At 46.6% G+C, this 16,122-nt stretch overlaps 1 protein-coding gene across 9 annotated transcripts in view; it reads left to right on the forward strand.

The window, feature by feature from the left end:
* Positions 1–16,122, forward strand: part of LOC110496473 (triple functional domain protein) — a 122,027-nt gene that overhangs the window by 62,752 nt on the left and 43,153 nt on the right. For all 9 annotated transcript variants that reach the window (XM_036953063.1, XM_036953054.1, XM_036953055.1 and 6 more), the window contains 2 exons: positions 4,760–4,951; positions 5,059–5,228. In XM_036953063.1, the coding sequence (XP_036808958.1) occupies positions 4,760–4,951; positions 5,059–5,228 (362 nt within the window). The remainder of the gene's footprint in view (positions 1–4,759; positions 4,952–5,058; positions 5,229–16,122) is intronic.

Consider the following 16,122-nt stretch of genomic DNA (forward strand, 5'->3'; position numbering starts at 1 on the left):
TCCCTCTCTCTATCACATACAGTACTTCCTCTCTCTATCACATACAGTACTTCCTCTCTCTATCACATACAGTACATACAGTACTCCCTCTCTCTATCACATACAGTACTTCCTCTCTCTATCACATACAGTACTTCCTCTCTCTGTCACATACAGTACTTCCTCTCTCTATCACATACAGTACTTCCTCTCTCTATCGCATACAGTACTCCCTCTCTCTATCACATACAGTACTTCCTCTCTCTGTCACATACAGTACTTCCTCTCTCTATCACATACAGTACTTCCTCTCTCTATCACATACAGTACTTCCTCTCTCTATCACATACAGTACTTCCTCTCTCTGTCACATACAGTACTTCCTCTCTCTGTCACATACAGTACTTCCTCTCTCTGTCACATACAGTACTTCCTCTCTCTATCACATACAGTACTTCCTCTCTCTATCACATACAGTACTCCCTCTCTCTATCACATACAGTACTCCCTCTCTCTATCACATACAGTACTCCCTCTCTCTATCACATACAGTACTCCCTCTCTCTGTCACATACAGTACTCCCTCTCTCTATCACATACAGTACTCCCTCTCTCTATCACATACAGTACTCCCTCTCTCTATCACATACAGTACTCCCTCTCTCTATCACATACAGTACTCCCTCTCTCTGTCACATACAGTACTCCCTCTCTCTGTCACATACAGTACTCCCTCTCTCTGTCACATACAGTACTCCCTCTCTCTGTCACATACAGTACTCCCTCTCTCTATCACATACAGTACTCCCTCTCTCTATCACATACAGTACTTCCTCTCTCTATCACATACAGTACTTCCTCTCTCTATCACATACAGTACTCCCTCTCTCTGTCACATACAGTACTCTCTCTCTCTATCACATACAGTACTTCCTCTCTCTATCACATAAAGTACTTCCTCTCTCTATCACATACAGTACTTCCTCTCTCTATCACATACAGTACTCCCTCTCTCTGTCACATACAGTACTCCCTCTCTCTATCACATACAGTACTTCCTCTCTCTATCACATACAGTACTTCCTCTCTCTATCACATACAGTACTTCCTCTCTCTATCACATACAGTACTCCCTCTCTCTATCACATACAGTACTCCCTCTCTCTATCACATACAGTACTCCCTCTCTCTATCACATACAGTACTTCCTCTCTCTATCACATACAGTACTCCCTCTCTCTATCACATACAGTACTCCCTCTCTCTATCACATACAGTACTTCCTCTCTCTATCACATACAGTACTCCCTCTCTCTATCACATACAGTACTCCCTCTCTCTATCACATACAGTACTCCCTCTCTCTATCACATACAGTACTCCCTCTCTCTATCACATACAGTACTCCCTCTCTCTATCACATACAGTACTTCCTCTCTCTATCACATACAGTACTTCCTCTCTCTATCACATACAGTACTCCCTCTCTCTATCACATACAGTACTCCCTCTCTCTATCACATACAGTACTTCCTCTCTCTGTCACATACAGTACTTCCTCTCTCTATCACATACAGTACTTCCTCTCTCTATCACATACAGTACTTCCTCTCTCTATCACATACAGTACTCCCTCTCTCTATCACATACAGTACTTCCTCTCTCTGTCACATACAGTACTCCCTCTCTCTATCACATACAGTACTTCCTCTCTCTATCACATACAGTACTTCCTCTCTCTATCACATACAGTACTCCCTCTCTCTATCACATACAGTACTTCCTCTCTCTGTCACATACAGTACTCCCTCTCTCTATCACATACAGTACTTCCTCTCTCTATCACATACAGTACTCCCTCTCTCTGTCACATACAGTACTTCCTCTCTCTATCACATACAGTACTTCCTCTCTCTATCACATACAGTACTTCCTCTCTCTATCACATACAGTACTCCCTCTCTCTGTCACATACAGTACTTCCTCTCTCTGTCACATACAGTACTTCCTCTCTCTGTCACATACAGTACTCCCTCTCTCTATCACATACAGTACTTCCTCTCTCTATCACATACAGTACTCCCTCTCTCTGTCACATACAGTACTTCCTCTCTCTATCACATACAGTACTTCCTCTCTCTGTCACATACAGTACTCCCTCTCTCTATCACATACAGTACTTCCTCTCTCTATCACATACAGTACTCCCTCTCTCTGTCACATACAGTACTTCCTCTCTCTATCACATACAGTACTTCCTCTCTCTGTCACATACAGTACTTCCTCTCTCTGTCACATACAGTACTTCCTCTCTCTGTCACATACAGTACTCCCTCTCTCTATCACATACAGTACTCCCTCTCTCTGTCACATACAGTACTTCCTCTCTCTGTCACATACAGTACTTCCTCTCTCTGTCACATACAGTACTCCCTCTCTCTATCACATACAGTACTCCCTCTCTCTATCACATACAGTACTTCCTCTCTCTATCACATACAGTACTCCCTCTCTCTGTCACATACAGTACTTCCTCTCTCTGTCACATACAGTACTCCCTCTCTCTATCACATACAGTACTTCCTCTCTCTATCACATACAGTACTCCCTCTCTCTATCACATACAGTACTTCCTCTCTCTATCACATACAGTACTTCCTCTCTCTATCACATACAGTACTCCCTCTCTCTATCACATACAGTACTTCCTCTCTCTATCACATACAGTACTCCCTCTCTCTGTCACATACAGTACTCCCTCTCTCTATCACATACAGTACTCCCTCTCTCTGTCACATACAGTACTCCCTCTCTCTATCACATACAGTACTCCCTCTCTCTATCACATACAGTACTCCCTCTCTCTATCACATACAGTACTCCCTCTCTCTATCACATACAGTACTTCCTCTCTCTATCACATACAGTACTCCCTCTCTCTATCACATACAGTACTCCCTCTCTCTATCACATACAGTACTCCCTCTCTCTATCACATACAGTACTCCCTCTCTCTATCACATACAGTACTTCCTCTCTCTATCACATACAGTACTTCCTCTCTCTGTCACATACAGTACTCCCTCTCTCTATCACATACAGTACTCCCTCTCTCTATCACATACAGTACTCCCTCTCTCTGTCACATACAGTACTTCCTCTCTCTGTCACATACAGTACTTCCTCTCTCTGTCACATACAGTACTCCCTCTCTCTATCACATACAGTACTCCCTCTCTCTATCACATACAGTACTCCCTCTCTCTATCACATACAGTACTCCCTCTCTCTATCACATACAGTACTCCCTCTCTCTATCACATACAGTACTCCCTCTCTCTATCACATACAGTACTCCCTCTCTCTATCACATACAGTACTCCCTCTCTCTAACACATACAGTACTCCCTCTCTCTGTCACATACAGTACTTCCTCTCTCTATCACATACAGTACTCCCTCTCTCTGTCACATACAGTACTCCCTCTCTCTATCACATACAGTACTTCCTCTCTCTATCACATACAGTACTCCCTCTCTCTATCACATACAGTACTCCCTCTCTCTATCACATACTTCCTCTCTCTATCACATACAGTACTTCCTCTCTCTATCACATACAGTACTTCCTCTCTCTATCACATACAGTACTTCCTCTCTCTATCACATACAGTACTTCCTCTCTCTATCACATACAGTACTCCCTCTCTCTATCACATACAGTACTCCCTCTCTCTATCACATACAGTACTTCCTCTCTCTATCACATACAGTACTTCCTCTCTCTATCACATACAGTACTTCCTCTCTCTATCACATACAGTACTTCCTCTCTCTCTCACATACAGTACTCCCTCTCTCTATCACATACAGTACTTCCTCTCTCTATCACATACAGTACTTCATCTCTCTATCACATACAGTACTTCCTCTCTCTATCACATACAGTACTCCCTCTCTCTGTCACATACAGTACTTCCTCTCTCTATCACATACAGTACTTCCTCTCTCTGTCACATACAGTACTTCCTCTCTCTATCACATACAGTACTTCCTCTCTCTATCACATACAGTACTTCCTCTCTCTATCACATACAGTACTTCCTCTCTCTATCACATACAGTACTTCCTCTCTCTGTCACATACATACTTCCTCTCTTTACCTTTTCACTAAATATATTCAGTCAAGTTTCTTCCCTCCCTTTCTCTTGTTAACTGTCCTCCCTCTCTGTCTCTCTCCCCCTCTGTTCCCCTCTCTGTCTCTCTCTGTCTCTCTCCCCCTCTGTTCCCCTCTCTGTCTATCTCCCCCTCTCTGTCTCTCTCCTACTCTCTGTCTCTCTCCTACTCTCTGTCTCTCTCCCCCTCTGTTCCCCTCTCTGTCTCTCTCCCCCTCTCTGTCTCTCTCCTACTCTCTGTCTCTCTCCTACTCTCTGTCTCTCCCCCTCTCTGTCTCTCCCCCTCTCTGTCTCTCCCCCTCTCTGTCTCTCCCCCTCTCTGTCTCTCTCCTACTCTCTGTCTCTCCCCCTCTCTGTCTCTCTCCCCCTCTCTGTCTCTCTCCCCCTCTCTGTCTCTCTCCCCCTCTCTGTCTCTCCCCCTCTCTGTCTCTCCCCCTCTCTGTCTCTCTCTGTCTCTCTCCCTCTCTCTCCCCCTCTCTGTCTCTCTCCCCCTCTCCGTCTCTCCCCCTCTCTGTCTCTCTCCCCCTCTCTGTCTCTCCCCCTCTCTCCTCGTCTCTGTCTCTCTCCTCTGTCTTTCTCTGTGTGCTGGTTCTGTCCCTCCTCCAGAACACCTATACTAACGCTGACAAGCTGCTGGAGGCAGCAGAGCAGCTGGCCCAGACAGGAGAGTGTGACCCAGAGGAGATCTACCAGGCAGCCCACCAGCTGGAGGACCGGATCCAGGACTTTGTCAGGAGGGTGGAGCAACGCAAAGTCCTGCTGGACATGTCTGTCGCCTTCCACACACACGTCAAAGAGGTACGAAGTGTGTGTGTGGGGGGGGGGGGGATGTGTGTGCGTGTTTTGTGGGGGTAGTGCAACATTCAACTGGATTGTGTGTGTGTGTATTAACTCTCTGTCCCTAGCTGTGGACGTGGCTGGAGGAGCTGCAGAAGGAGCTGTTAGATGATGTGTATGCTGAGTCTGTGGAGGCGGTGCAGGATCTGATCAAACGCTTTAGCCAGCAGCAGCAGACCACCCTGCAGGTCACTGTCAACGTCATCAAGGAGGGAGAGGACCTCATCCAGCAGCTCAGGTAGAACACACACATACAGGGACAGACACGAGACACACCCCCACAGGCTTGGACAAACACACACATGCAGGGACAGACACGAGACACACCCCCACAGGCTGGGACAAACACACACACACACACATACAGGGACAGACACGAGACACACCCCCACAGGCTGGGACAAACACACACATGCAGGGACAGACACGAGACACACCCCCACAGGCTGGGACAAACACACACACACACACATACAGGGACAGACACGAGACACACCCCCACAGGCTGGGACAAACACACACACACATACAGGGACAGACACGAGACACGCACCCACAGGCTGGGACAAACACACACACACATACAGGGACAGACACGAGACACGCACCCACAGGCTGGGACAAACACACACATGCAGGGACAGACACGAGACACGCACCCACAGGCTGGGACAAACACACACATGCAGGGACAGACACGAGACACGCACCCACAGGCTGGGACAAACACACACATGCAGGGACAGACACGAGACACGCACCCACAGGCTGGGACAAACACACACATGCAGGGACAGACACGAGACACGCACCCACAGGCTGGGACAAACACACACATGCAGGGACAGACACGAAACACACCCCCACAGGCTGGGACAAACACACACACATATACAGGGACAGACACGAGACACACACCCACAGGCTGGAACAAACAAACACACACACACACATACAGGGACAGACACGAGACACGCACCCACAGGCTGGGACAAACACACACACACATACAGGGACAGACACGAGACACGCACCCACAGGCTGGGACAAACACACACACACATACAGGGACAGACACGAGACACACCCCCACAGGCTGGGACAAACACACACACATACAGACACGAGACACGAGACACGCACCCACAGGCTGGGACAAACACACACATGCAGGGACAGACACGAGACACACCCCCACAGGCTGGGACAAACATACACACACACACACAAACACACACATACAGGGACAGACACGAGACACACCCCCACAGGCTGGGACAAACACACACATGCAGGGACAGACACGTGACACACCCCCACAGGCTAGGACAAACATACACACACACACATACAGGGACAGACACGAGACACACACCCACAGGCTGGGACAAACATACACACATACAGGGACAGACACGAGACACACACCCACAGGCTGGGACAAACACACACACACAGGGACAGACACGAGACACACCCCCACAGGCTGGGACAAACACACACACACACACACACACGAGACACACCCACAGGCTGGGACACACACCCACAGGCTGGGACAAACACACACACACACACACGAGACACACACCCACAGGCTGGGACAAACACACACACACACACACACATGAGACACACACCCACAGGCTGGGACAAACACACACACATACAGGGACAGACACGAGACACACACCCACAGGCTGGGACAAACACACACACACACACACACACACACACACACACACACACACACACACACACACACACACACACACACGAGACACACAGACACACACACACACACGAGACACACACCCACAGGCTGGGACAAACACACACATACAGGGACAGACACGAGACACACACCCACAGGCTGGGACAAACACACACACACAGGGACAGACACGAGACACACACCCACAGGCTGGGACAAACACACACACGAGACACACACCCACAGGCTGGGACAAACACACACACACATACAGGGACAGAGACGAAACACACACCCACAGGCTGGAACAAACAAACACACACACACAGGGACAGACGTGCACGTATACACACACACCCACAGACGTGCTAACACAAAATAATTTGGAAGTAACTGAGCAAAATATGAAGGTTTCAGAGAGTGGGCAGAATGTGAGTAGGATGGAATAGACAACAGGAGGAGAGAGAGAACCAACAGCCTCCCATAATGAACTGGCAGAGGAGAGAGAGAGAGAACCAACAGCCTCCCATAGTGAACTGGCAGAGGAGAGAGAGAGAGAATCAACAGCCTCCCATAGTGAACTGGCAGAGGAGAGAGAGAGAGAGAATCAACAGCCTCCCAGAGAGAGAGAGAGAGAACCAACAGCCTCGCATAGTGAACTGGCAGAGGAGAGAGAGAGAGAATCAACAGCCTCCCATAGTGAACTGGCAGAGGACAGAGAGAGAGAATCAACAGCCTCCCATAGTGAACTGTCAGAGGAGAGAGAGAGAGAATCAACAGCCTCCCAGAGGGAGAGAGAGAGAACCAACAGCCTCCCGTAGTGAACTGGCAGAGGAGCGAGAGAGAGAATCAACAGCCTCCCAGAGAGAGAGAGAGAGAGAGAGAGAACCAACAGCCTCCCATAGTGAACTGGCAGAGGAGAGAGAGAGAGAATCAACAGCCTCCCAGAGAGAGAGAGAGAACCAACAGCCTCCCATAGTGAACTGGCAGAGGAGAGAGAGAGAGAATCAACAGCCTCCCAGAGAGAGAGAGAGAGAGAGAACCAACAGCCTCCCATAGTGAACTGGCAGAGGAGAGAGAGAGAGAACCAACAGCCTCCCATAGTGAACTGGCAGAGGAGAGAGAGAGAGACTCAACAGCCTCCCAGAGAGAGAGAGAGAGAGAACCAACAGCCTCCCATGGTGAACTGGCAGAGGAGAGAGAGAGAGAATCAACAGCCTCCCAGAGAGAGAGAGAGAACCAACAGCCTCCCATAGTGAACTGGCAGAGTAGAGAGAGAATCAACAGCCTCCCATAGTGAACTGGCAGAGGACAGAGAGAGAGAATCAACAGCCCCCCATAGTGAACTGGCAGAGGAGAGAGAGAGAGAATCAACAGCCTCCCAGAGAGAGAGAGAGAGAACCAACAGCCTCCCATAGTGAACTGGCAGAGGAGAGAGAGAGAGAATCAACAGCCTCCCAGAGAGAGAGAGAGAGAACCAACAGCCTCCCATAGTGAACTGGCAGAGGAGAGAGAATCAACAGCCTCCCAGAGAGAGAGAGAGAACCATCAGCCTCCCATAGTGAACTGGCAGAGGAGAGAGAGAGAGAATCAACAGCCTCCCAGAGAGAGAGAGAGAGAGAACCAACAGCCTCCCATAGTGAAAACGGCAGAGGAGAGAGAGAGAGAATCAACAGCCTCCCAGAGAGAGAGAGAGAGAACCAACAGCCTCCGATAGTGAACTGGCAGAGGAGGGAGAGAGAGAACCAACAGCCTCCCATAGTGAACTGGCAGAGGAGAGAGAGACAGAATCAACAGCCTCCCAGAGAGAGAGAGAGAGAACCAACAGCCTCCCATAGTGTACTGGCAGAGGAGAGAGAGAGAGAACCAACAGCCTCCCATAGAGAGAGAGAGAGAATCAACAGCCTCCCAGAGTGAGAGAGAGAGAACCAACAGCCTCCCATAGTGAACTGGTAGAGGAGAGAGAGAGAGAACCAACAGCCTCCCGTAGTGAACTGGCAGAGGAGTGAGAGAGAGTCAACAGCCTCCCAGAGAGAGAGAGAGAACCAACAGCCTCCCATAGTGAACTGGCAGAGGAGAGAGAGAGAGAATCAACAGCCTCCCAGAGAGAGAGAGAGAGAGAACCAACAGCCTCCCATAGTGAACTGGCAGAGGAGAGAGAGAGAGAGAATCAACAGCCTCCCAGAGAGAGAGAGAACCAACAGCCTCCCATAGTGAACTGGCAGAGGAGAGAGAGAGAGAACCAACAGCCTCCCATAGTGAACTGGCAGAGGAGAGAGAGAGAAAACCAACAGCCTCCCATAGTGAACTGGCAGAGGAGAGAGAGAGAGAATCAACAGCCTCCCATATAGAGAGAGAGAGAGAATCAACAGCCTCCCAGAGAGAGAGAGAGAGAGAGAGAACCAACAGCCTCCCACAGTGAACTGGTAGAGGAGAGCGAGAGAGAACCAACAGCCTCCCGTAGTGAACTGGCAGAGGAGAGAGAGAGAGAGAATCAACAGCCTCCCGTAGTGAACTGGCAGAGGAGAGAGAGAGAGAACCAACAGCCTCCCATAGTGACCTGGCAGAGGAGAGAGAGAGAGAACCAACAGCCTCCCGTAGTGAACTGGCAGAGGAGAGAGAGTGAGAACCAACAGCCTCCCATAGTGAACTGGTAGAGGAGAGAGAGAGAGAATCAAGAGCCTCCCAGAGAGAGAGAGAGAGAATCAACAGCCTCCCATAGTGAACTGGCAGAGGAGAGAGAGAGAGAATCAACAGCCTCCCAGAGCGAGAGAGAGAGAGAGAGTTTTGAGTTTTTATAAAACCTTTATTTTTTACTCAAGTGTTAACATAAAAAATGACACGCTGCCTTTTCAGAAATGAAATTACAAATGTAATTCCTAAACAAAAATAAATACATAACATATACATTCAACTTATTTCAGCAGCAAAAAATAATTTCCCCTCCTCTACAAAACAAAGCGCTCCTTCGTAGGCCCACTTCTCCTCAAATAATAGGAGATATTTTACAGCTGAAAAGAACTCAAAATCTACTTTTATTCTTGCTTTCACTAAACCTTTAAAAACACATCTTACATCCTGCCCATATCCCGTTTCTATCTTATGTTTCCTACTCAGAAAAATTGACATCTTAGCTTGTCCCAAAATAAAATGTAACATTTTACATTTTATTTTCTGTTGTTTACTATATTGAAACCCCAAAATAAAAACAGTGTTATTGAAAAACTCCCCTACTGCTTTAAACAAAGATTCCAGCATTTCCAATAGAGGTTTTATCCTCTCACACTCCATAAAACAGTGAAAAATGGTTTCTCTTATATTACAAAAAGGACATCCATCTCTAACATCTGAGTTAATAACAGATACAAAAGCATTACCTGCAATGATGCCATGTAAAACCCTCCATTGCATATCACCAGTACCCTTTTGTAACGGTGGCTTGTACAGTGCTCTCCATGCTGGCTTTACCTTGTCATCAATGCCCAATTTTACCCTCCATGGAGTATCTTTTCTATTTTTCAATTTATCTTTATTCAACACCTTGACACACCCCCTATACAATTCCTTCCCATTCACCTCATCCAAACCCACCTCCTCCAACCCTCTCAAATCCAGCAATAACGCCTTTCTTTCTGACTCTGGGATATTTGGTGTAATCCCTAGTTTTGGAAATGAGACGTCTTCACCTTGCACCTTCTCCTTGTGGCTACTAAGCATACCCCATTCTTCCGCTGACAGAGCCTTCCTACAGCTCCCCAGCATTTGTCCGACAATCCTTTCCGACCTCATCCCCAAATGTTCTGCCACCCGTCTTCCATCCATTAAGGCGGGCCCAGCCATGGCCATTAACTGTCTTAAGGTGATGATTTTCCCCTTCACCAGAATCTTGGAGAAATGTGGAACAGCTGCAGTTGTACAATCCAATCTTGCCCCATACACCAGAGGTTCCTCCAACAGCCAATGCACTGACTCCGCTGAAGTTCTTCTGGACACCTTCATTACGCTCCACACTCTGAGAAGGCCTCTATAAAACGGAGGTACTCCCTCCCTAGAAATCTGGCTACTATCAACCAGAAATAAAGCCTTCTTTAAACCTAATCCTCCAACCCGCTGTAATATAAGACCTGTCACCCCTCTCCACACCACATTTTCCGGTCCATAAAGCAACCTTTGAATAAACTGAAACCGGAAAGCAGCAGCCCTACTAGCAAGATGTACAAGACCTTGTCCCCCCTCCTCTTTTGACAAATACAAAACATTTTGTGGAACCCAGTGATATTTATCCCAAAAGAAATCCACAATAATTGCCTGTATCTTAGCCAGAAGGCCAGATGGTGGTTCTAAAACTGACAACCGATGCCACAGTGCAGAGGCAATCACATTGTTAACTATAATAGTGCGCCCCCTATATGACATACGAGATAGTAACCAACGCCATCTCCTCATCCTCCCTTCCACCATTTCAACCACCCCACTCCAATTTTTTTCCATAGTCCCCTCATCTCCTAGGTACACTCCAAGATACTTAAAACCTCCCTTACACCATTCTAGCCCCCCTGGCAAAGCCATGATCCCTCCAGACCATTCTCCAATCTGTAAAGCACAACTCTTTTCCCAATTTACCTTTGCAGAGGATATTCCCCTAAAACGATCAACCATTAGACTCAAACTATCCACCTCCGCTTGATTTTTCACTAGCACAACTACATCATCAGCATAGGCTGAAAGACGAATAGGAGGAATATCCTCTGAAAGGCACACCCCTGCAATGCGACTTCTAATGCTATTTAGTAGTGGCTCTATAGCAATAGCATATAACATCCCAGACATAGAACATCCCTGCCTAATACCTCTACACACTTTAAAAGGAGCACTCAAACCACCGTTAACTTTCAATACACTTTCAATGTCACCATATATCACCTTTATCATGGCAATAAAACCAGAGCTGAACCCAAACGCCTCAAACGTGTGCCATAAATATTGATGTTCAACTCGGTCAAATGCCTTTTCCTGATCAATTGAAATTAGACCAGCATCCAACCCAATAGCCCTAGAGACGTCCAAAAAATCACGAATCAGAGAAATGTTATCCCCTATCTGCCTGCCAGGAACACAGTAGGACTGATCCGTATGTATGATTTGCCCCATCACCTCCCTCAGCCTGTTGGACAAAGCCTTTGACAATATTTTATAATCAGTACACAATAAAGCCACCGGCCTCCAGTTCTTCACCTCCCTCAGGTCACCCTTTTTAGGCAGTAGGGTGAGGACAGCCCTTCTGCAGCTTATTGGTAGTAACCCTCCGGTTAAACTATCATTAGCTACTTCTAACCAATCCTCTCCCAACATAGCCCAAAAAGACTTAAAAAAGTCAACGGGAAGCCCATCAATGCCTGGTGCCCTTCCATTTTCCATGCCTTTTAATGCAGTGTATAAATCCTGCAAAGACAATGGTTGCTCAAGCTCAACCTGAGCTTCTGCAGGCACCTTTGGGAGCCCATCAAAGAACTGCTGTGTCACTGTTTTGTCCTCTTTGTACTCACACTTGTAGAGCTCAGCATAGAACTCTACTGCCCTCTTTCTAATTTCACTAGGGCTAGTGAGCTCTTGTCCAACAGCTGATTTGAGACAATGAATAATTTTTCTTTGTCCATTCTTTTTCTCTAAACCAAAGAAAAATTTGGATGAGGCATCCATTTCAGATATGCCCTGAAATGTACTTCTCACCAGTGCCCCCTGTGCTCTGATACCCAGCAGATCTGCCAATGCAGCTTTTCTCCTCTTGAGGGCCTGAGTATGGCCTCGATCTCCTGTGGTTTCAACCAACGTCATGAGTTCCACTATTTCAATCTCTAGGGCTTTCATTGATCTGGTGATATCCTTGGTGACATTCCTCGTGTATTGATTACAAAATTGTTGAATCTGGATTTTCCCTATATCCCACCATTGTTGAAGGGATACAAAACTGGCCTTTTGAGGCCTCCACCTCTCCCAAAAAAACCTGAAACAGTTCCTGAAGTGAGCATCACTCAATAAAGTTATATTAAAATGCCAGTATGCGCTTTTAGGTTTTACATCGTTAATGAACACCACCTCTGTTATTAAACAATGATCAGAAAATCCCACTGGAGTTATCACACTTGATTTACAGACCTGAGATTGATGCTCAAAAACATAAAACCTATCTAACCTGGCCATAGAGATGATGTTCTCTCTCACATGCGCCCAGGTGTACTGCCTTGTTCCTCCATGTTGACTCCGCCAAATATCACACAGTTCATTTGTTACAATAAGGCGTTTTAAAAACGTCCTTGAGGCTATATGAGGTTCTTGGTGATTTCTATCTAAATCACTAACTGTGCAGTTAAAATCCCCAGCAATAAACAAATAATCTTCTTTGTTACATTTCTCAATGGTATTTGATAATGTCTCTAAAAAACATACCCTCTCAACTGTCACCACTGGGGCATATACATTTATCAGACACATATTGATGTTTTCATACCTTGCTCTAACTTTTAATAACCTCCCCTCAACTACCTCTTCAACCTCATATGACAAAGGCAAAAACCCTTTTGAGAACAAGATAACCACACCCCCACTTTTTGAGTTTTTATGACTACACACCACTGTCCCCCCCCACTCCTGTTGCCACATAACTTAATTTTCCAAATTACTATGCGTTTCTTGTAGAAAAATTATGTCACTTCCCTTTCCCCTCATTAACTCATACACCATGGCTCTTTTTTTAACATCTCTTGCCCCATTTACGTTTAAAGAAGAGATCTTAAAACTGCTCATGGATAAGAAAAAAATACAGAGGAAGATACAGCCACCACATCTCTTTACAGAGTTAAAACTGCAACTGAACTCTTTCATTTTCTTTAGAATTTGCATCACTTATTACCCTCGTGACCACTTTCTTGAGTCTAGCAATTTCAGGGCTTTTCAAACCTCCCCCTGTAATTTTTGACATCAGAAACTTTGCTGATTCAATAAACAATTCACGTTCAGGGAAAAAATCAGTTACATTGTAATCCTGCATATATTTCTTCCCTTTTGTCAACTTCAGAAATTGACGTATCTTCTCGATCCCATACCTCCCTTCCACCCCATCTATCTCACTATATTGTTGTGACGCGTCAGATGACTCACTCTCGCTATCCTCCCCAGAAGAAAACCCCATCTCTACAACCTGTTCATCTTCACCTGAGTTATCCATCTCTACCTTTCTCTTAGAATTAGACCCTTCACCACCCCTTAAATTCTTCCTTTTACTCCTCGGTATTTTGAAAACATCCACTTCCTTTTCCGTTATTTCAATCTCCTCTTGACCTCCAATTTCATTTTCCAGCACCACCTCAGCGACGGCAGTCGCAATCTCACCTAGTGTTTCCCCTCCCTCTTTGTTCTGATCTACCACAATTGCCCCCGTATCCACAATGCCTTCCTCTCCTACTTTTCCAACCACATCTGCCCACCTTCTCTCTTCCCCTACACCTGTAGTATTTTCATCCCTTCGCTGTGGTACGTTAGTTGCACCCGCACTAAAGCTACTACCAGGCTCAGCGCGTTCATTCTCGGGACAATTACGCACCAAATGCCCCTCTCTTCCACATCCAAAACATTTCATTGATTCAGTAGATGCATAAAAGACATAATCAAATCCATCAATCTTAAAACTAAACGTTAAATTCAGTTCATCTCCTTCCTTTTTTAAAATCATATGCACTTGTCTCCTATGAGACACGACATGTTTCAACAACGGAGATTTGCATCCAAAAAGAACCTTCTTTATTGTAGATACGATTTGACCATGGCGAGATAACTCTCGCTCTAACACTTCATCTCTAACAAATGTTGGCACGTTAGAAAGCATAACTTTCTTCGCCGGATTCATAAGCGGAAATACCGGCGTCTGTGTCTCCCGCAACACAACACCCCTCTCAACTATCTTATTCACCTTTTCAATTGAATCTAAGAATATCACTACAGCGCTATTCATCCTTGAGGCTAATTTAATGCTATCATACCCAATGATAGCACCCACAGCCAAGCTACATTCTTCCACTGAACACCCAGCCGCAGCAGGAATTTTTACTCCATGCCTCCGACTAAGTTTTTCAAACTCTACACTTCCGCGAGTGGCCATTACAACCAGCCCCACCCGCTGGTTGTGCCCTCGCGAAAAACCAACCTCAAAGATCCCACCACCCCTATACGTGCTTAGTGATAGTTAAACAATATACCCTTAAAACAACTAAACTAATCAATATATATATATGTACATACCAAAACCCAATAGAGTGAAAAATTCCATTCGTTCTCACAATCACTCCTGCTTGACGACTCACTCCCAGCATGCACTCCGAGAGAGAGAGAGAGAGAGAGAGAGAGAGAGAACCAACAGCCTCCCGTAGTGAACTGGCAGAGGAGAGAGAGAGAGAATCAACAGCCTCCCAGAGAGAGAGAGAGAGAGAGAGAGAGAACCAACAGCCTCCCATAGTGAACTGGTCGAGGAGAGAGAGAGAGATCCAACAGCCTCCCAAGGTGAACTGGCAGAGGAGAGAGAGAGAGAACCAACAGCCTCCCATAGTGAACTGGCAGAAGAAAGAGAGAGTCAACAGCATCCTCCTATAGTGAACTGGCAGAGGAGAGAGAGAAAGAACCAACAGCCTCCCATAGTGAACTGGCAGAGGAGGGAGAGAGAGAACCAACAGCCTCCCAGAGAGAGAGAGAGAGAGAGAGAGAGAACCAACAGCCTCCCATAGTGAACTGGTCGAGGAGAGAGAGAGAGATCCAACAGCCTCCCATATAGAGAGAGAGAGAGAATCAACAGCCTCCCATAGTGAACTGGTAGAGGAGGGAGAGAGACAACAGCATCCTCCAATAGTGAACTGGCAGAGGAGGGAGAGAGAGAGAGAGAGAGAACCAACAGCCTCCCATAGTGAACTGGCAGAGGAGGGAGAGAGAACAGCATCCTCCCATAGTGAACTGGAATTGAGAGATGAGAAGGAGTAGGAGGTTGACAGTTAGAAGAGCTGCATGTATTTGACTGCTCTGACCAGGATTCTGGTTGTATTTTCATCAAGTGTGTGGGGTGAGACCTGGCCCTCCTACACACACACACACACACACTGAAGCGATCTCTCTCTCTATGTCTCCATCCCTGGTGTATTCTGTCCTCTGAGTATTGTTACATAATGCTGGTTTCATAACAGTGTGGCTTATTGTGTAACATCTCCCAGGACTCTGCTACAACACTGTGTGTGTGTGAGAGATTAGAGGTGTGTGTGTGTGTGTGCACGTGTGTGTGTGATTATACAATGATTGAAGCAGTGCCTGTGTGTGTGTGTGTGTGTGTGTGTGTGTGTGTGTGTGTGTGTGTGTGTGCGTGCGCGTGTGTGTGTGCGCG

Source organism: Oncorhynchus mykiss, chromosome 18 (assembly GCF_013265735.2).
Source record: "Oncorhynchus mykiss isolate Arlee chromosome 18, USDA_OmykA_1.1, whole genome shotgun sequence".
Taxonomy (NCBI): Eukaryota; Metazoa; Chordata; class Actinopteri; order Salmoniformes; family Salmonidae; genus Oncorhynchus; species Oncorhynchus mykiss.